The following is a 21,688-nucleotide window of genomic DNA, read 5'->3' as shown; positions in this document are numbered from 1 at the left end:
ACCACAAAACAACAACGACAACACAGTCCTTAATTTCAATTTTATGTTTTGAAAAGATAATACATTCATAGGTTCCAAACACAGCAGTGAAAAATTGCTGTCCCTCCCCTGTTCCCAGGTTCCCAATTCTCCCCAGAGACAACCATTGTTGCCAGCTTGTTTTGTTCCCATCTAGAGATTTTATACATAAACAAGTACACATCCCACCTTTTCTGACAAAATGGTAGTTTTCTATATGCACTGCCACTGTTCTCACCTTAACAGCAGACAGGCCTAAGTTTAAGCACAGTCCCTTTCTAGTTTGGTGACTTGTGAGCCTCCCTGAACCTCAGTTTCCTCCTCTAAAATGACACGAATAATAGCAGGACACCTCATAGGTTGTTGAGGGGTCATGGGAGAGCACCCGTGTAAAGCTGTCAGTGCTGGGCCTAGCACTCAGTGGCTCTGTGTCTGGTTAGTTACGTGTCCAGAGGCAGCCAGGCTCAGCTTCCCGGCTTCAGAGGTACCGATTGAGAACCATGCCGTGGGTCGGGCCGCCTGCTTGGGGTTTAGATGGCAGAGAGAACTTCAGTATCCGTGAACGCTTTACTACATGCCGGGTACTTGCTGAGGGCTTTACGAACATCGTGGTATTTCAGGGTTATTTCATGGTATTACACCGTTGAAGTTGGGTTGAATAATTCTTCTGTAGAGTGTTTACATCATAACCTGTTTAGCAGGATCACAACCTCTACCCACTGGGTGCCAATAGAATTCTTCCCTGCCAGTTGTGACAACCAAAAATGTCTCCAGACTTTGCCAGATGTTCCCGGGGAAGGAAGGGGGACAAAACCCCCCTCCCTTGGGTTAGAACCACACCTTATTTCATTCTTCAGTAACCACAGTAACCCCTGGTGGTAAGTACTGTTATTGTCCCATATTAGAGGAGAGGAAACTTGAAGAACAGAGAGGTTGGGTGATGTACACAAGAACACACAGCTAATGAGTCAGTGCTGGGATTCACACTCAAGGAGTCACTGCAGAAGTCCTGTTCCTACTCATTATGTAAGAGTTCCTCTTATCTTGCAGGAATGTTGTCTAGAATTATGCAAAGCCCTTCCTAGAAGTCTGCTTTACAACTAACCTTAATACATGTTATTTGTTATTTTTACATCTGCTAGCAAATCCTCAAAACACCTCTGTGAGGTCTCTGAAGTCCCATTTTACAGATGGGGCAACTGAGGCCACTTAGGATCACAAAGCCAGTAATTCAGAGGTTCTCTGCCCCAGCTGCACATTAGAGTCAGCTGGGGAGCTTTTTGAAGGCCCAGGCCTCACTCCAGACAGATGAGAATCTCGGCATGGGATCCGGACATTCCTAGCTTTTAAATCTCCCACAGGATTCCAAGGTTGGGATCCCCTGTGTTAGGCTGAGAAGCCAGGTCACATTTTAATGCCAAATCTTAGTGACTAGTGTAACCAGATGCAGGCTCTGTCTTCTCCTCGGAATATCTCAGAGATCAGAGACCTGGAGGCACCGCCCCTTTCTGCCCCAATGTAAATTCATGCAACCCATGGGGACCCCTCTTCTCTACCTGAAACCCCTCCTGAGGCTCCCTCGCACCCCGGCCACCCACCACAGGCCCCAGGCTCACGCTGCCAGGCTCTCCTTTATTCTGGGGTCCTCAGGGATGGGGTCCAAGAATAAAGGTATCCCCAAGGCCAGCAGGGGAGAGAAGCACTGGCCTCCTACTGGTAAGGAATGATCCAGTGCTGGGAGGAGTAAGGTGCCTTCTGAGGGTGCCGAGTGTGTGCCCAAGTCCCACCTTGCTCCACCAGTGGGAGCCGCACCGGTCCGAGCAGTTGGGTGACTCCGGTTTGAATCCCTCCTGAAACGCTGGTGTTCTTTCTGCAGGGACAAGGGGGGTGGGGTGGGCGGGGCTGGCGTCTCCAAGATGCTGTATCAATGCTCTCTCCTCGACCCCACTTATACCAACACCAGGAGGGGTAGCACTGAACAAGGCCCCACAAGACATAGGCAAGTGGAGGCCCGGGGCCCTCCAGGGCGAGCAGACCACCTGACTCCAACCCGATTAAGCCCAGGGTGCAAATGGGAGGATTTGGCAGGACTTCTTCAGGGAAAAGAGTCTTGAAGGGGAGGAAGTGAAAACGACCAGCAGGACTGCGGGAGGCAAGAAACCCACCCTCTCTAGTCAAGCCCCTGAGCCCCTAGGCCAGAGGAGACCCCAGGAGCTGCCCGGACCACATCAGAGGGTGGCAGGTGTGCCCGCCTCTCACCTGGCATCAATCTCCTTCTTCCTGTGTCTTCTTGAACATGGCCAAAGCTTCCGCCAACACGCTGTCAGGATCTAGAATTTTGATCTGGAGGGAAGCAGTAGGGGTTGGTTTGAGGAGCATGGAAGGCCCAGGCTGCCAGCCTTCGGGGCGCTGCCTGCCTTGGGGGGTACTGCCAGCCTCCCTGGGGTCGCCCTGACTGAAAACAAAATCTTGTCTGTTTCCTGGCTGGGCTGGGCTCGGCCAGGCTGGGTGTGGCTGTGGGTGCTGTTTTGTCTCTCCCTGGACTGTGTGTGGCCCCAGGATCCAGGAGAGCTTCCCACCTCAGGAATGGGGAACTGGGTGGGCTTGGGGGCCTCATCACGGCCACAGTCAATCATTGTGCCACACTTGGCTATGTTGTCGACCCAGAGGCCTTCAAACAGCTGACCATGGTCCAGGTGGAAGAAGCGTCCCGACCCATTCTTCATGCCTCTCTGCCAGTTGCCTTCGTAGCGGTTGCCGTTCTCTGGGGGAAAGAACAGGGAGTCAGGGGTCTTGGCCCACAAAACCAGGCCAGACTACATATACCCGGGCTGGACCCTTGCCACTGCCAGGCTAGACATTCATGCCCACCAGAAAGCCATAGAGCCCTGGGGTGTGAGCGACTTCCGGTTTCAGACCTGGTTCACATCTCACCTCCACTACCTCCCCGAACTTAGATGAGCAACATAGTTTCCTAGCTGTAAAAAATATAGCTAATAATACTGACAGGCAATGTTTTTCCTGCACTTACTCTGTGCCTGGTTCCATGCTGTTTCTGACCTCACTTCTCACAAAAACAGTTCTGTGAAGGATGAAGGATTCCATTTTATACATGGAACTTGAAAAGCTCCAGGAATTTGACTGATTTGCACAAGGTCACAGAACTAGGAAGTGGCAGAGGCAGGGTTTCACACCAAATCCTGCTCATATCAGGAGCCCCGGCTCTTAATCGGGAATCAATTCCACTTCCCATTGGATCACGGTGGTGGTGGTGCAAAAATAATAATAATAAAGCCAACATGTTTCAGCTCAGACACTTACCAGCCGTGTGACCTTGAGCAAGTCACTGAACCATGTTGTCTCATTTCTTCATTTGTAAAACGGGGACAAGAGTAGCTGCTCACTCATAAAATTATTCTGAAGGTCAAATGAATCCATACACAGACAGGGCTTAGAAGAGTATTGGATAAACTCTAGGTCAGAGGCCAGCAAACTTTTTCTGCAAAGGGGCAGATAGTGTTTTCGGCATCGCGGGCCATAGGGTCTCTGCTGCGCATGGTCAACTCTGCCATTGCGGCACAAAAGCAGCCCGTGGGGACTTCCCTCGTGGCACAGTGGTTGGGAATCCGCCTGCCAGTGCACGGGGTGGAGCCCTGGTCCGGGAGGATCCCACATGCCGCGGAGCGACTAAGCCCGTGCGCCACAACTACTGAGCCTGCGCTCTAGAGCCTGCGCGCCCGCGTGCCTAGAGCCTGTGCTCCACAACAACAGAGGCCACCGCAATGAGAAGCCCGCGCACTGCAACGGGGAGTAGCCCGCGTGCAGCAACGAGGACCCGACGCAGCCAAAAATAAATAAAATAAAATAAATTTATATTTAAAAAGACCCAACGCAGCCAAAAATAAGTTAATAAATTAATTTAAAAAAAAAAAAAACCGCAGCCCGTGGACAATACGTAACTGAACGAGCACATCTGTGTGCCAATAAAACTTTATTTACAAAACACGTGTTGGGCTGGATTTGGCCAATAGTTTGCTGAGCTCATGCAAGGATGGACTGATGCTGAGCACTTACTATTCCGTGTCATGCTAAGCATTTTACAAACATAAACCTCATTTAACCTTCACAATAACTCTAGTTAAGCTTTATTTTTTCCTTACTTTACAGTTGAGAAAAATGAAGCCGAGAGAGTGTAAAGAAATTAATTGCCCAGGGTCCCACAACTAGTAAGAGCTTGAGCTAGAATTTGAACCCAGGCTGGCCGGCTCCAGAGTCCAAGCCTTAGAAACGGTGCACTCAGAGCCCCTTCACTGTGCGGGCCACAGAAGGTGCTCACTGAAAGCAGGCTATTACTGCTAGGAGATGCACACTGAAATCAGGCACGGAGGCAGATGCACGGGGGATTGAGAATGACAGAGTGGCTGCCCTTAACCCTCCCCAGCTGCCCAATGCCTTGGTTTAGTCAAATCTCTTTGGAGGGACTTCCCTGGTGGCGCAGTGGTTAAGGATCCGCCTGCCAGTGCAGGGGACACGGGTTCGAGCCCTGGTCTGGGAAGATCCCACATGCCACAGAGCAACTAAGCCCATGTACCACAACTACTGAGCCTGCGCACCACAACTACTGAAGCCTGCGTGCTTAGAGCCTGTGCTCCGCAACAAGAGAAGCCACCGCAATGAGAAGCCCATGCACTGCAAGTAGCCCCTGCTCGCTGCAATCAGAGAAAGCCTGCTCGCAGCAACGAAAACCCAACGCAGCCAAAAAAAAAAAATCTCTTTGGAAGTTGGAATCTTGAGTTTTCAGGAGACTGGGCTCTGGTTTGTGTCCTCACCAAGAGTATCTACTTACTACATGACAGGCACTGGGGAAACAGTGGGGAACAAAACAGACACATTCCCAGTCCTTCTGCAGGCTCACAGTCTGGAGGGGCAATGATACTAGCTTTATCGACAGCCTACTACGTGCCAGGCCCTGTTCTAAGCACTTTACACAGACTCCCTCATCTAATCCTCCCCATAGCCCTATGAAGTGGGTACTGCCATTATTCCCATTTTACAGGAGAGGAAACTGAGGCACAGAGATGCAAAGTAGTTCGCCCAAGATTATACACCTAGTTCTAAGAAGGAAAGGAATCAAGTGCTGAGAATAATTAGAAGAATGTGCTTTAGGTGGAATGTACGAATGCAAAGATCTGGGGGAATCTTCTTTTTTTTTTTTTAATATTTATTTATTTGGCTGCACCAGGTCTTAGTTGCGGCACATGGGATCTTCGTTGCTGCCTGCGGGATCTTCCCTGCAGCATGCAGGATCTTTTAGTTGCAGCATTCGGGAATTTTTTTGTTTTGTTTTTTTTAGTCATGGCATGCGAACTCTTACTTGCAGCGTGTGGGATCTAGTTCCCTGACCAGGAATCAAACCCAGGCCCCCTGCATTGGGAGCGTGAAGTCTTAGCTACTGGACCACCAGGGAAATCCCTGTGGGAATCTTCTTTCTATTCCAGGAAGAGGGAACAGCAGTGCAAGGGCCCTGAGGCAGAAAGTGGGAGGAATTGAAAGAAAGTTAGTATGGCCAAAAAGAAGGGAGTCCAGGGGAAGAGGGGAGGTGAAACTGGAGTGGTGAGCAGGGCCAGATCATGCTGGGCCCCACAGACCACAGTCAGGCCTCTGAACTCAGTCTGAGGGCAACAGGGAGCTATGGAAAGGTTGAAAGCAAGGCAGTGACAAGGTCCAATTTATGAAAAGCTTGCTCTGTTTGCTTTGTAGAGAATGGATTAAGTCCTGATACAAATGCGAGCTTCTCAGAACTCTTTCCTCTGCCTGGGAATGTTCTTCCCCAGCGCAGTACATATCCCGCTTCCTTCTCCTTCCATTCTCCATTCAAACAACACCTCTTCAGGGAGGCGGTCAGAGACCATAAGCCAATCTAAACAGCCCTGACCCCAACTCCTTTGTCATTCTCCAACACGTCTTCCTGTTTTCAAGGGGAATTCCTTAGCACTTTTGACCTCAGAACAGACTGCGTAGCCTTGAGCAAATGACTTAACCTCTCTGTGCCTTTGTTCATTTGTAAAGTGCAGGTGATGAGAGCACCTATCTTATAGGATTGCATTGTGGATTAAATGAGTTTAGGGCTGTATAAGTGTAGGCTATGATTATTACGACCATAAGACAATGTCTTAATTGTTTATATTTATTGTTAGGCTCCCCTTTTAGAGTATAAACTTCCTGAGGGTAAGGACCGTCTCCTGTCATTCAGCTTAACCCAGTCGGGACAGGGCTTTGCCGGGGACTTGGCCTGATGGGGCGTGGCCATTCGGGGCCCAGAGGAGTGTGACTTGAGGGCGTGGCCGGGTGGGCGTGGTCAACAGGTCATTTGGGGCGGGGCTAAGCACTCACTCAGGAGTAACATGCCCTCCCCTTCCGGCTTGTCGTTGTACCACTGGCCCTCGTAGATGTCTCCGTTGCTGTAGTACATGCGGCCCCATCCGCTGCGCTGGTTGCCACACCAGTCACCCTCGTAATACTCCTTGGGTCCGAAAAACTGGATCCCATAGCCCTGAAAGCACGAAGGTGTCCTTGTTCACGACGTCCCACACCACTAGGAACTCCCACCATCCTCCCTGGCACCCAAGCCACACACCTGGGCTTCTCCCCTGCTTCCTCCCCCAGCCCTACATCCAAGCTGACGGTCGGTCGTGTATCGAAAAATCTCCCAGGCCGTCCATTCTCCTCTATCCTTGTGCTACCGCCTTCCTGCAGCCCACCATCATTTCACCCCTTCTCACTGGTCTTCCTCCTCCACTCTCCCGTTCTCCCCTGACCCCATGCATCTGCCATACAGCTCCTAGGAGGATCTTTACGTTGTCTATCCGATCACATTTGCCCCGTCTCCCCAACTCTGATTTGACCCTATTAAAACTCGCAGATGCCTAACAATCAGATCAAAGCTACGGACTTTCTCCCCAGAAAAATGGACATAAGCACTTATCATGCAGCCGCAGAGAATCACCACAAACTCCCCGCAGATCACACCTGAAGAGCTTGGGTTATGCAGCCCAAGTCTACTCTTCAACATCCTCATCCCCTACATAACCTTCAAGGCCTCACTCCCACCCCTGTGGGCAGACACACCTTGCTGTTTATTATATCCTTCCTTTTGGTATTTCCTCTTCTCCTTTTTTTTTTTTTTTTTTTTTCTGTACGCGGGCCTCTCACTGTTGTGGCCTCTCCCGTTGCAGAGCACAGGCTCCTGACGCACAGGCTCCTGACGCGCAGGCTCAGCGGCCATGGCTCACGGGCCAGCCACTCCGTGGCACGTGGGATCTTCCCGGACCGGGGCACGAACCCGCGTCCCCTCGCATCGGCAGGCGGACTCCCAACCACTGCGCCACCAGGGAAACCCCTCTTCTCCTTTTTTACTCCCTAACTCCTTGCGTCTTTTTTTTTTTTTTTTTTTTTTTTTTTTTTTTTTTTGCGGTACGCGGGCCTCTCACTGTTGTGGCGTCTCCCGTTGCAGAGCACAGGCTCCGGATGCGCAGGCTCAGCGGCCATGGCTCACGGGCCCAGCTGCTCCGCGGCATGTGGGATCTTCCCGGACCGGGGCACGAACCCGTGTTCCCTGCATCAGCAGGCGGACTTTCAACCACTGCGCCACCAGGGAAGCCCACTCCTTGCGTCTTATGGTGTCACCTTCTACAGGAAGCCTGCCCTGAATTCTCAATGAACTGCCCCTGGACTTTCTGTAAAAACCTCTATCCTAGCACCATATTATATGTAAACTATTTATTTTGGGAGCTTTATCCCCACTGGCCAATAAACATTTTGAGAGTAGAGATCATGAAATGCTGGGCTCTACAACTTGCCAGTGGTGTGACCCCAAGCAAGGCACTTCACCTTCTGCGCCTTTCTGAGCTGGTTTCCTCATCAGTAAAACGGGAATAATAATAATAATGATGATGATGCTGTTGTTGATGTGAGAGTTTACCCTATATCATGCTCCAGGGTTACAGCAGCTGTTGTTCGATAGCAGTACTGTATTATTACCTGTCTCCATGACCTGTGGGAGGATTCAGGTGTTTATGGGTTGGGGGCATGCCTCTGGCTGGTTTCTATCCCTCAAGACCTTCCTCTCTTGGCCAAGGGTGTGGCCTCTGCTTTCTTTCTTGCTCCCACTCTTCCAACCCCCCGCTGCCACCTCTTATCCAGTCCCAACAGAAGGGGGGTTCTCAGAAAGGGATGCCAGGGGAAAAGAAAGCCAGGAAATGAGTGGGGAGGTTGGGAGGAGACTTTGGCCCCTCACAGCCTGGCTGGCTTCTTGCAACCACAGCGTTTCATGGGCTCCTCCCTGGGCCCCCTCCTCTTGCTTCCTGCTTCCTGGGTTTTGTTCTGAGAAGCCTTGATGTTCCCCCACCCCTTCCTTCTCCCACCCACACAGCAACCCTGTTCTCCTCCCCTAGATCCCCCCACCCTTTTCTCCCAGGCCTCTCTGACTGCTCCCCCCTCCCCCCCTCACACACAGCCTGCTTTCAGCCTGGCCCACACCCCAGGGCATGATGGGAACCACTCACACATTTCTTATCGCCTTTCCACCAGCCTGAGTAGACTCTCCTGTACTTTCCGGGCTCTTGGTCAGAAAGGCTGAGGGTGCCATAGCCATCTCTCTTCCCAAATTTCCAGTCCCCCTCATAGATGGCTCCGTTCTTCCTCCAGACCTGTGTTCCTTTCCCTAGGGACACAAAGATGAGCCAACATGGTAGACATGGCCTTTACGGGGCTGGGGGTGCCGGGAGGCAGGTGCTGTGTCTGCCTGGGCCTCAGGGGCTCCTAGACTGGACAATTCTCAAGAACTGGGTCAGGTCTGTGCCCGGTCTCTAGACCCCCAGCACCCAGGAAAACCCCCCAAAAAGTTCTATTTCTACAGCCCTTTGCCCTGAAGCCAAACGGACACAGCAGACCCCAAGCAGAAATCTGCCCCTTCAGTGTTTCAGCTTCATCTTGTTTTTTATTTTAATTTTTATTTATTTATTTTTGGCTGTGTTGGGTCTTCGTTGCTGCGCGCGGGCTTTCTCTAGTTGCGGTGAGCGGGGGCTACTCTTTGTTGTGGTGCGCGGGCTTCTTGTTGCGGTGGCTTCTCTTGTTGTGGAGCCCGGGCTCTAGGCGCGCAGGCTGCAGTCGTTGTGGCACACGGACTCAGTAGTTGTGGCTCGCGGGCTCTAGAACACAGGCTCAGTAGTTGTGGCGCACGGGCTTAGTTGCTCCGCGGCATGTGGGATCTTCCCGGACCAGGGCTTGAACCCGTGTCCCCTGCATTGGCAGGTGGATTCTTAACCATTGCGCCACCAGGGAAGTCCCAAGCTTCATCTTTTAATAATACTGAATGGATACACCAGATGGTCAGGATTTTTAGAAAATGTTCTGCATATTTCCTCAGCTCTCCTGAACACACATGGAGACCCATCTCCTACTACTCCAACCCCTCTGTGTCCTCCACTCCTGTTTTCCATTCTGCCCTCCAACCACTGTGGTTTCCATGCTGTTCTTGGAACCCACCTGTTATGCTTTCGCCTCATGGCTTTCGTACCTGCTTCTCCTTTAGCCTGGAAAAGTCTTCCCTCTATATTTGCTCACTCCCTACCTCCTGCAAGTCTTTGCTGAAATCTCATTTTCTCAATGAGGCCTACCCTGACCATCCCGTTTAAAATTATTCCATATAAGCTTCTTTTAATCCCTTACCCTGTTCTGTTTCTTTCCATATCACTTGTCAGCTCTTAATGTAACAGATAATTCACTTATTTATCATTTATTGTCTATTGTCTGTCTCTTCCAGGACAATGTACACTTCACAAGAGCACAGACTGGTCTGTTCTGTTCACTGCTGTATATCCAGCACGGAAGAACAGTGTCTGGCATGTTGTAGGTGACCAATATTTGTTGAACAAAGAGATGAATACAATATTTGTAGAGTACCTATGCACGCCAACTCATGTCTTGGTCCTTGGTAGCTCAGGAACAAATCCAACATTGTCCCTGTGAGCTTTTTGATCTAGTGCAAGTAACTTAACTCTCTGGGCCTCAGGTTCCTCGTCTGTAAAATGGGGATAAGAGTATCTCATGGGGTTGTTCTGTTCACTAAATTCATTAATATATGTAGAACACTTAGGACAATGCCTGCAAATAGAAAAGATGATATCAATGATTTTTGCCCTTGAGGGTTTACATCTGTCCTTCTTCTAGTTTATTTCCTTTGGGGACGCAGCCCTCCCTCTCAGTCCTTGAGGTGTGCATGGGGCTGACTTCTCCTCCTGGCAAGCCTAGCCAATCAGTGTATTCTATCCACCCAGGCCTCTGTGACTGGTTCAGTGAAGGGCATGTGACCAAGTTGGTCCAATGAGACTGTTTGTCTCCCAGATGAAGGCAGAATTTACCAAGGCCTAAGAGGCCCTATATGATTGGCCCTCTTAACCTGCCCCTTTCTCCCCTCCTTCTCTGTGTTCCAGCCCACTGGCTTCCAGTCCGTTCCTTGAACAAGAGGTAATAGTGAAAAACATCCCCCCATCTCTGATTCCACTATCTAGAAGACATGTTCCCTCCTGCCTGGCTAATCATTTTCATCCTCTGGGCTCGGCTCACACATGTTCTCATGGCTCCTTTCATGGCTTCTCTCTGGTCCCCTTTACATCCCGATGATACCACTTTTAGCTGTGTGGCCTTGAGTAAGTCACTTCCTCTCTCTGAGCCTCAGTTTCCTCATCTGTAAAATGGGACATTACCTACTGTGCAGGTTGTCAGTGAGACTGGAAGGACCCTGAGTGTTGGGATTATTCCAGATGCCTAGTATAGGGCCTGGCACAGACTAGGCGCACAATGAGTATTAGTGGAGTGAGTGGTCTGGGTAACCACTGGGGCCACCCTATTCTTGCCCTGAATGACGGCTCTCTTGACTGCTTCCAGCCTGCTTATACTACAGCAACCCACTTCAGCTTGGTCGAAAGGTGAGTCAAGAGAGGGGGCAGGGGCTTCCCTGGTGGCGCAGTGGTTGAGCGTCCGCCTGCCAATGCCGGACACACGGGTTCGAGCCCTGGTCTGGGAAGATCCCACATGCCACGGAGCAGCTGGCCCCGTGAGCCACAATTGCTGAGCCTGCGCGTCTGGAGCCTGTGCTCCGCAACAAGAGAGGCCGCGATAGTGAGAGGCCCGCGCACCGCGATGAGGAGTGGCCCCTGCTTGCCACAACTAGAGAAAGCCCTCTCACAGAAACGAAGACCCAACACAGCCATAAATTAAAAAAAAAAAAAAAAAAAAAAAAAGAGAGGGGGCATTGGACCTGGGTTCTCTGACAGATCTGCTTTCTGCAGCCCCAGCCCCATCAGCTCTATGCCTCCAGGGTCTGAGGGGAGGCAGGACCCACACAGGAGGGCTCAGAGGGCCACACCAGCCTACAAGGTCATATCACAGGTAGGGCAGCCAAGTCCAGAGAATGGGAAATGACTTACCCAAAGTCACACAGCTACTCAGTAATAGAGCCAGGCTCAGAACTTCAGGGTCCTGACTCCTAGTACAGGGCTCTGTCCACACTACAGGCTGCCCACAAGGATTGAAACATGCAGGCAGACATCTTTAACCGCACATAGAACTCCAAGCAGCTGCTTAAACCCTGGCCTTTAAGTCAGTGCTGAGGGTGGGTGTTGTGTTACACACTGGGTGAGGTCAACTTTGGGGGCCTTCTTGGACAAAGAAGCTCTAAGTAGTGATCCCTGCCGTGGTCAGCCCTCCGAGAACACTCCAGACGTTCCCTTCTGCACAGACCCTTGGCTAAATACTTGATAGATAGGTATTATTCCCATTTTACAGATGGGGAGACTGGGGCTCAGAGTAGTGTAGTAGATCTCTCAAGGTCATAGTTACTGGAGCTGAGATTCTGACCCAGCTTTATGGACTCAAGCACTTAACGCTGGAAGGCAGGAGAGAAGAATGGTTAAGAGCAGAGAATCTGGAATTGCAAGACTGGACTGAGAAGCCATAACACCTTTTTTGAATAAAAACTATTTTTTTTCTTCAGGGCTTAGTTTGTATCACAAAGAGCCCCGTACTCCCTGCTAGTTAAACTGAGCCCAGCCCAGTTAAAGTCAGAGCCCCAGCCACTTGGGGTGGTGGGTGGAAGTATAGGGGGTGGGGGATAGTGGGTGTCCTCCCTTGCCCCCTACTGGTTTGAAGGGCTGAGTTTGAAGACCAGAATCCCAGTTGCAAGCTGCTTTCTGGGGGCCCCCTTTTCCTCCTGCTAGCCAGCCCCATGCTTAGCCCAGGTGTCAGAGGTAGAGAATGAGCTGGTGTCCTGAGAGTCCCGGCTGAGGCTGCGGCTGGAGCCTAAAGACTGCTCTGTCCTCTACTGGTCCCTTTGCTCAGCTGAAGCCAGGGCCGAGTTGGGTTCCAGAACCCCAGCAGGAGGAGGCCCCTGGTTGGTCCAAGTCAGCATTCACTCCTCAGAGATACATGTTATATCCCCAGTGAGCTACGCAAGCTCCTTCCTTGGCCCCGGTTGCCCACCATGGCCCAGACCCCATACTCACCGCCTGAGCCCCCGAAGGTCCCCCACTTACCGTGTTTCATGTTGTCCTTCCACTTGCCCACATAGTGATTGCCATTGACAGCAAACACCTGGTGCCTCAGTCCGTTCTTCTGGGCCTTCTGGTCCCACGCTTTCCACAGGGGCTCCGACTTTGGCGGGCACTTGGAGATAGGCATGTTGGCTGCTTCTGTGGGCCAGAGGGTGCTGGCAAAGGGTTAGGGACATCAGGGGCTCAGTTTGCCGTAAGTAATGCCAGGATCCTGGGGCTTCCCAGGGAGACGCTTGTCTGAGGTCAAGTGGGATGAGTCATGTGTGTTCTGAGTCCCCAGGGCAGATGAGCGGCCCTTGCTGGGTATTCTTTTGTGCTGGACTGACCCCCCTCGGAGGCTCTCTCTTCCCTTGCCTCCCCAGGGGCCCCTTGGGGCGGGGGTTCTGATGGCACAATTGCTTGGGATGGGAACCCAGGGAAACCAACAGAGCAGAGGGGTTTGTGATGACATCAGGAAGAAGCTGCCCCGGGGGAGAGGATGAAAGTCACATATTTAATAACCAGTATGACCAACCGGAGTGGATGCTGGCCTGGAGCCCTCAGTCGTGAGCACTACAACCGAGTCTGGGGAGTTGGGGCCTAGCCAGGCCACTCTGTCTGGGCTGGCAGACAGCCGTGATGGCACAGCCCACAGGGGCACCCCCGCTACCACCACCGGCTCAACACCCAACACTTTAGCCCCCGGGGTCCTGCCCCCTATGCCTGGTGGACAGGATGGTAGAAAAGCCTAGGGGCTGGCTTTGCAGGGGTTTGTGAGCTGTCAGGAGAGCCCATCAACTAAAGAGACTGCCTCTTGGGAGAACCCCTGTACCGGTTTGCCCGGGACTGAGGGGCTTCGTAGGACATTGGACTTTCAGTGCTAAAGCTGGGACAGTCACAGGCACACCAGGATGGTTGATCACCCTCTGCCTCTGACCTCTGCCCTCTGCCTAGGTACTCTTCCTGTCTGTCTGGTTAGGTTTTTTTCATCAGACCAGGGCTCTCCTCCCCACCCTGCCTGGTGGGTTTGCAGAGAGACTTTGGGTCTCTCCCCAGACTGGGAGCCCCCCCATCTATGCTCTTCATGTCCCCAGGATCTCCAGTGCAGACATTCATGTCTATCTGTCTGTCTCCAGGGGACTTGTGCAAGATGATAAAGATGGTCTCCAAATCTGGGGATCCCTGTTTCCCCTCAGCCGGTACCATCTATCCTGCTCCATAGATGGGAAATACACACACACACTCAAGCAGTGCTAGCGGCCAAGGATGGGGGGTGGGGGAGTGGAGGGATGGGGGAATGAGGGGATGGGGGTGGGGGACTAGAGTGAACTGTTTAACCATCAGCAGGCAGAAGTCTTTTTTGTTTTTGTTTTTGTTTGCCGCACCGTGTGGCCTGCGGAATCTTAGTTCCCCCACCAGGGATAGAACCCAGGCCCCCTGCAGTGGAAGCACGAAGCCCTAACCACTGGACTGCCAGGGAATTCCCAGGCAGAGTTATTGACCAATGAGAATGACCTCAGGGCTGAGCAGGTTTCAGGGGATCTTGGTGTCCCAGGCATCCACCCACCCAGGACCAGCATCACAGGTGTGCAACCTGAACAGTTGCACAGGGCCTGGTCCTCAGAGGGGCACGTGCTTGGTCTCGGCATTGTCACTGTTTTGAAATTCTTAATACTTTATGAGCTACTGACTCTCAGTTTCATTTTGCACTGGGCCCTGCTTATCAAGGAGTTCTCTGTAGGGCCACAGCAGGGACCTCAGTGATTCTGACTAAGCTGGCCAACTGTACCGGCTAGTACGGATTTTGACAATCATGCCTAGGAATTGGGAACGTCACTCCGGGCAAGGAAAACAGCCAGGGTGAAAACTGGGCAGAGGGAAACAGTCTCAGGTCCTAAATTTAATGTTTTTCTTTTTTCTCCCATTTGCATGTACCATGTGTATAATCTTTATATTGAAGTTAATTCACTTAAAAAATCAGTACATTTATCCAAGGAAGATTTTGCAAACATCACTTAAGTCTTAGCTAGATACTGGGGCTTACAGTTGAGATTAGCAAATGTTCAGAAAGGTGTTAATGCCATATTAGCCCCAAACTGACACTTTCTCCTTGGATTACTCAGAACCGTAAGAGAACCCAGAATCTAATAACTTTCTTACGATGTCATTGGGTGATACTTAATGCTTCATCAGTGTCACTCATCCTCTGTCCCACACTTTCAGGAACGAAGATTCTACCCTAGAGGAGGTTGTGGTCTTAATACATAGAGCTCCTGAGAGGAAAAGAAAGCTTTGGGGAATTCCCTGGCGGTCCAGTGGTTAGGACTAGGCGTTTTCACTGCCAAGGCGCGAGTTAGATCGTGGCCGCAAGCCACGCTGCGTGGCCAGAAAAAAAAAAAAAAAAGGGAAAGAAGGCTTTGCCACTCGGTGCGCGTACTCTACTCGTGTTGTTTTGATACTGAATAACAGTAATTACCACCATGGAAGGTAGAAGGAGCAGGGCCCAGACGGCTGGGGGTCAGTCGCTAGCCCGCGCTTCGTCACACCTACGCCGGCTCACCTGCGCTCTCCCGCGGGGCGGATCCTGCATCTGGAGTCCTGGGCCGAGAGCGGTGGAGTCGCCGTCCGCAGCCTCCAGCCTCAATCTTCGTCCGCAGCGCGCGTTCGGGCGTCCCAAGCCCTGCCAGGGTCCCTATGGCAACGCGGGGCCCCAGCAAAGCCAGCCGGCAGGGCCCGCCCCTTCCTGCGGAGACTGTGAGCTCGGGGCCGCGTGTGGGGAAGGCTGTAGATCCTCCCGCGACGAGGAAGGACGTCTTCGGGCCTGCGGAGGTCGAGTACTGGCTGGTGCACCGGCCCGGTGGCCAAAGGCTGGTGGGCGAGCCCGGGAGACCTGATATCCGCGGAGCTTGGGCCACGGTGTGCCCCGGGAGGTTACTGCCCTCCCCACCCCCGCTTCCCTCCCGTCCGGGTTTCCCCAGAGCAAATACCACGCCCGATGCTGGCAGGAAAGTGTCAAAGGCTTTTCTGCCTTGTTGCAAAGACAAAGGGGCAAAATTAAAGGGAAAGCCAACATTACACGTGTTCTTTGTTTTGTGATGGTTTATTAGACTCCTCTGAGAATCGGAGGGAAGCTATATTGCCCCTCCACCCCGGAAGATGCGTACGATTTACACAGACACAAGTCGGCCCAAGTCATTCCGCAGCTCACTTCCCTACAGTGGCTCCCCTGACCACTCAGAGTAGAAGCCACAGGGCCTACAGTGTCTTCAAAGCCCTGCGTCATTTGCCCACCTCCCTCCCCTTTCCTCTCTGAGCTTGTCCCCTACTCTGTGCGCCCAGTCCCACTCTGCTCTAGCCTCACACTTGCTTCCTTGTGGTTCCTGGAAAATGCTAGGCGTGTTCCTGCCTCAGGGCCTTTGCCTCTTCTGTGCCCTCTGCCAGGCCATTTCTTCCTCCAAATAGCGGCCTGGATCACGCCCTGCCCTCCAGGGCTTTATTCAAATCACCTCAGTACGGAGTTTCTGGACCACCCTCTTTAAAATTGGAATCTCCATATATACTTTCTGAAATGTTTTCCTCTTTCCCAACCTCATTCCTGTTTCATGTTCTCTGTAGCACAAAACACACACACACACACACACACTATTTACTGTCCGTCTCTTTGAAGCCAAAAAAAATTTATTTTTTTCTGTGCCAGGCCGTTTGCAGGGATCCTACCCGACCAAGGATCATTGAACCCGTGCCCCCTGCAGTGGAGGCGTGGAGCCCTAACCACTGGACCGCCAGGGAATTCCCAGAATATTTGTTGAGGTATAATTTTTGCTCTAGAGTTCCCCTCAGGATCAGGCTGCACTCACTTGGCTTCTTCACTTACTCCCCCCCCCGCCCCCCCCCCGTCTATTAGCCACTTTCTACTGGAAGCAGTTCCTTAACAAATCATATAAATATTAATATATACATTTTTTCTTTTTTACAAAACTGGAGCCAACCTGTGATCATAGAAGAAACACAACGGACCCAGAGAATGGCACAGCTTTTCCATGATGAAATACATTCAAGAACATCATTTTAACACCTGAATAGTTGCTTCACCAGTCTCTTGGTGATGGGCATCAGATTTATTGCCAATGTTCCCCATTTTAAATGTTGATCTGATGAATGTCCTTCCGTTTAAATGTGGTTATGCATCGCAGCTGATTTCCTTAAGAAAGATTCCTAGAGACAGAATTGTGGGTCGAAGGGTGTGAGCATTTTTGAACCCTTGATATATGTCACCAAATTGCCCTCCTGAAAGATTGTATCAGTTCCATACCCAGAATAGAAGAGTGTCTGTTTTTTCCCCCATCTTTACCCTTTGCCCACACTGAGTATTATTTTTAAAGCTCTTTACCCATCTCATAGGAAAAAGTCTTGTCCTGATGGCTTTTCTTTGATTACCAGTGGGGTCCCCTTCACTGCTTTGCTCTTCACTCCCACTGGAATGGGACTTTTGCTCTAATTTCCACACGTAGCCCATCATTTGTAGTTAATTTGTTGGGTGTCTCTCTGTCTCATTAGAAGGTAATTGACACAGAGCTTATACAGTGTATCTTAATGCCTTATCCAAGGTTCCTTTGGTTGCAGGTAGAGAACCATCTCACACTATCTAATTGAGGAAATGTATTAAGGATACAAGAGCATTGGAAAGCTGTCAACAGCAAAGCCATTCTCTCTCTCTCTCTACATGTCTCCTTCCTCTTTCTTATTCTGCCCATCACCTTTCTCACGCTCATGGTTTCACCTCGGTTTGGTTCCAAACACTCACAGAAATTAATTGGCTCTTTCCAAATTCCAATCCCAAATTCATGACTGGCTCACCTAGCGTCCGGAGTCTGCCCAGGGCCAGTCATGCCGAAGATGCTGTGGTTCTCCTCAAGGCATTCTCCTCTCCTACTCACGTACCTGGCCAGCTAGCTGTTCCAGCAGGTTCTATCCTGTGCAAACTATCCCTGTGCTGTGGCTTTGTCCAGAGCTGCCCTGCCACCCGCTGAGTGGCGCCTCAATGGTCTAGTTTTCTGTCTCCCAAGGCCAGGCTAAGACACAGCCTCAAGCCTCAGTCCCACCCCTCCAAGAAGCCCTTTGACAACCACTAATCAAACCCTGGCTCAGGGGAAGCAAGGACTGTCCCCTAGAGAAGAATCTGGGGCAGGTTAACGTTTATCTGCCTTGGCAGGCAATCTGGATGGGCAGGTTACAAATCTATGAGATTATTCCCCTTGTGGAGTCAGAATTTGGTAGCATAACTCACAAGCTCCTGAGTAGGTGCTATGGACTGGCTACTCCTTAATACCGAAGTGCCAGGAACATCAAGCTTGAGGTCTTCTGTCCTATACACCCTTCTGATAATTACTTGCCACATTTGAATGGCTAGAATTGGGACTTCCCTGGAGGCCCAGTTGTTAAGACTCCATGTTTCCACTGCAGGGGGCGTGGCTTTGATCCCTGGTCGGGGAATTAAGATCCCGCATGCTGCGCTTGACATGGCCAAAAACAAACCAGAAAAAAAGGCAGTCAGTTTTGAGTGGCTAGAATTTAGCTGGGCTCCTCTCAAGGACCTTGTTAACAGCTTGGGATGAAGGGAGTTCTGTGTAGTCTGGGGTGAGAGGGACTCCTCCACACACCCACAGATAAACATTCCCTTGGGGAGGCATATACTTTCCTGGGCACAGAGCTTTGGCTAGAAGCCTGGATGCTCCACCCCGGCAAGAAATCCCAAGGTTCTGTCCAATGCTTACTGAGTTGTCAACTCCAGGGGCCGACATTCACACTGTAGTCTGTTCCTGAGAGCACTGTCTAAATAAAACGAGAATGGGGCCTTCTGGAGCTGAGCTATCTGGGTCTCAGGCTTCCCAGAAGTGGCCGGAAGGACCCACCTGGAGACCACCCAAATGTCCATCAAAAGATGAATGGATAGGGGAATCTCCTGGCAGTCCAGTGGTTAGGACTCGGTGCTTCCGCTGCAGGGGGCCTGGGTTCGATCCTTGGTTAGGGAACTAAGATCCCACAAGCCGAATGGCATGGCCAAAAAAAAAAAAAAGAATGGAATGGATAAAAAATGTCATCTATCCATACAGTGGAATATTATTCAGCCATAAAAAGGAATGAAATACTGACACAGGCTACAACATGGATGAACCTCGAAAACATTATGCTAAGTGAGAGAAGCCAGACGCCAGACACAAAAGGTCATACATTGTTTCCATTCATATGAAATGTCCAGGATAGGCAAATCTATAGAGACAGAAAGTAGATTAGTGGTTACTTTGGGAAGGGGGAGATGGGGAGATGGGAAGGTGATAGTTAAAGGGCAGGTTTGTTTGTTTGTTTTTTGCAGTGATGAAAATATTCTAAAATTGACTGTGATGAAGGATGCATAACTCTGTGAATATACTAAGAACCATCGGGTTGTACATTTTAAACGGGTGAATTGTATGGTGAATTCTCTCAATAAAGCTGTTTTTAAAAGTCTCCGGTGCAGAACGAGCGCCCTCTAGGGGCTCTCAGATGTCCAGAGAGAGTCACAGGCCACTTTTTTTTTTTTTTTGAGACTTCTGCTAAATTAAAAATCAGAGAAATGTCTAAAGAGGGTAACACAAAGTGCAGAAAATGTTATTTAAATTTTTACTGAAGTATAGAATACATACAGAAAAGTGGAAATATCCTCAGTGTATAGCTTGATAGATTTTTGCAAACTGAGCGCACCGTTCTTGTCACGACTGACTCTCCGGGACTCTCTCTTGGGAACGATGCCAAAAGTCTAAATTTGAGTCCCATCGTATATATGAGGCAACTTTTTTTTTTCTTTTTAGAGTTTATTGCAACTTTGGGAAATTAGTGGTAAACCATATGGGTTTTTTTGTTTTGTTTTTTTTGCGGTACGCCGGCCTCTCACTGTTGTGGCCTCTCCCGTTGCGGAGCACAGGCTCCGGACGCGCAGGCTCAGCGGCCATGGCTCACGGGCCCAGCCGCTCCGCGGCATGTGGGATCTTCCCGGACTGGGGCACGAACCCGTGTCCGCTGCATCGGCAGGTGGACTCTCAACCACTGCGCCACCAGGGAAGCTCAACTATATGGTTTTAAAAAACAATATGTGGCTGCACTTAACTTCACATAAAAATAGCATTTTAAAAACCATAATGAAATTTAATCCTTTTACACAGGTTAACAAAATGCATTACAAGAAAAACTAAACATTGGGTTTAACAAAAGCAATATTTTTGAAAGTGGAACAATGGAAATATTTTTTCAAATTTTTTACAGATGGTCATCTCTGGGTCCATTTACCACACTAGGGGATCAAAGTTGTTCAAATACAGCTGTGCTCAACTGAGCCACTTACCTGCAGCACAGCAGTACTAGAAATCAATCCTAAGGTCAAGATGTAAGACCATAAGAGACGAGACCCTAAATGTTTTACAGCCTCCTCAGTAAGAGGTGCTTTTCCTTCCCCAAACAGAAAGAGGTCACTTCTGAGTGACTCTATGGGACCCCTCTTTTCCTCTCCTTTCTCTCCTTCTTTCTTAATCTCTAGGGTTATTCCATCAAAGGATTTTATAAAAGTAAATATTCAATTCCTCAATTGTACTAGCCACGTTCCAAGTATCCAGTAGGCACTTGTGGCAACTGGCTCTCCTAGGGGACAGCACAGATACAGAACAGTTCCTTTACCATAGAAAGTTCTATTGGACAGTGCTGCTTTCAGGGATGAGCTCTGATCTCTTGTTTTATCCCTTCCTTGCAAGGTTTCCTTTCACTGCCCACAGCTCCCCATCCTTTTTTTTTTTTTTAAGTTGGTCAAGGAAATGCTCTGTCAGAACCTAACATAATGTCTACCGGGATAAGCCAGTGGAAATTATGGTGTTTGAAAATAGTTGTTAGGCAAAGAAATACAGCTAATCAATCATCCCAAGGAAATATGCACAACTTCACCAGCAATTAAAGAAATGAAAGTTAAAATAACCCTGCCATGCATTACATACTGTCTAGACTAGAAGAATGTGTAAAAATGATGGACTGTGATATTGCCAACACTGTGGGGAAAAATGCACCATTACCTACCACTAGCCATCCTGGCAATTAGTTAAATCCTCCTGAAGAACCATCTGGAACCATGTTACAGAAACTATAAAGCTATTTTCTGACTAATTCCACTTAACGACTACTGACTACTATATATTTAATAGATAGCTGGTATGAGGCATAGTACTTGGTACTTTACAGAGTTTTTAAAAAAATGTACGTGTGTTTTCACAACAATTCTATGAGGTAGGTAGGTAGCCTTACCCTCATTTTTAAAATCTGCAAACTCTTAGGTTCACAAAAGTTAAGGAAGATACCCAGAGTAAAAGAGCAAAATAAGTGGCTGAGCCAGGATTCAATCTTAGACATTTTGACCTAGGAAGACCTGCTCAGAACACCACATTGCCTCCCATTTCAGAGAATTGCCTCCAAGGGAATGGTACAATTAGGGCGGGGAAAGAAATTTACGCAAAAATATACATATTAAAGTAATTATGACACGTATTACAAAGGAAAAATTGGAAAATGCACACAGAAGACAATGTAAGCTGGGCCCGGCACACAGAAGGCTCTCAAAAATTTTTTTTTAAAGCAATTCGGTGAAAAAGATCTCTGGCCCTTTAAAAGTCAGAGGCGGGTAAAACAGAGAGAAAGGAGGCGGGTTCAGAGCTGACGCGAGAAGCTGCTTGCCTTATTTAAATGAGCGTGCGTAAACGCTTGCACTCGTTCCTCACCACGTTCCTCCCTCAGTGCGCGTGCGCTGCCTTAACCCTGAGGCGGCTCTCGGCTGCTCCTGCCTATTTAGGTGGGCGGAGACAGTCGCGTGAGTTCCGTGGACCTGCCTTCTCCCTCCCAATTACCCAGCCCCGCCCCCCTCTTGCACATGCGCGTACTTCGGCACTAGACCAGGAGGTCGGTGAATGGCTCCAGGGGTTGCGCCTGCGCTGTGGACGCCTCTGCCGGAAGTGGGCGGGATCGTGTGCCAAAACCGAAAGGGCGGAGGGAGAAAGCGCGGCAAGAGT

General features: G+C 50.1%; 1 protein-coding gene across 1 annotated transcript; it reads right to left on the bottom strand.

The window, feature by feature from the left end:
• Positions 1-1,312: 1,312 nt before the first annotated feature.
• Positions 1,313-15,694, bottom strand: MORN3 (MORN repeat containing 3). Its single transcript, XM_082640241.1, has 7 exons — positions 15,169-15,694; positions 12,612-12,784; positions 8,583-8,740; positions 6,412-6,571; positions 2,598-2,782; positions 2,278-2,361; positions 1,313-1,888 (listed from the first exon to the last, which is right to left on the bottom strand). Exons 2-6 carry the CDS (start codon positions 12,754-12,756, stop codon positions 2,284-2,286), a joined length of 726 nt encoding a protein of 241 aa, XP_082496367.1. The 5' UTR covers positions 12,757-12,784; positions 15,169-15,694; the 3' UTR covers positions 1,313-1,888; positions 2,278-2,283.
• Between the last annotated feature and the right edge of the window lie 5,994 nt (positions 15,695-21,688).

This window comes from Mesoplodon mirus (genome assembly GCF_964341445.2).
Source record: "Mesoplodon mirus genome assembly, chromosome: 13".
NCBI classification, from domain to species: Eukaryota; Metazoa; Chordata; class Mammalia; order Artiodactyla; family Ziphiidae; genus Mesoplodon; species Mesoplodon mirus.
This window is presented reverse-complemented; position numbering and strand designations above follow the sequence as displayed.

Bases quoted from the DNA above. Each gene is read 5' to 3' on its own strand.
- MORN3 (XM_082640241.1), bottom strand. From the start codon at position 12,756: ATGCCTATCTCCAAGTGCCCGCCAAAGTCGGAGCCCCTGTGGAAAGCG. The intron at 8,741-12,611 runs GTAAGTGGGGGA...TTGTGTCCCTAG, and splicing joins GAAGGACAACATGAAACACG to GGAAAGGAACACAGGTCTGG. The intron at 6,572-8,582 runs GTGAGTGGTTCC...TCGTGCTTTCAG, and splicing joins GGAAAGGCGATAAGAAATGT to GGCTATGGGATCCAGTTTTT.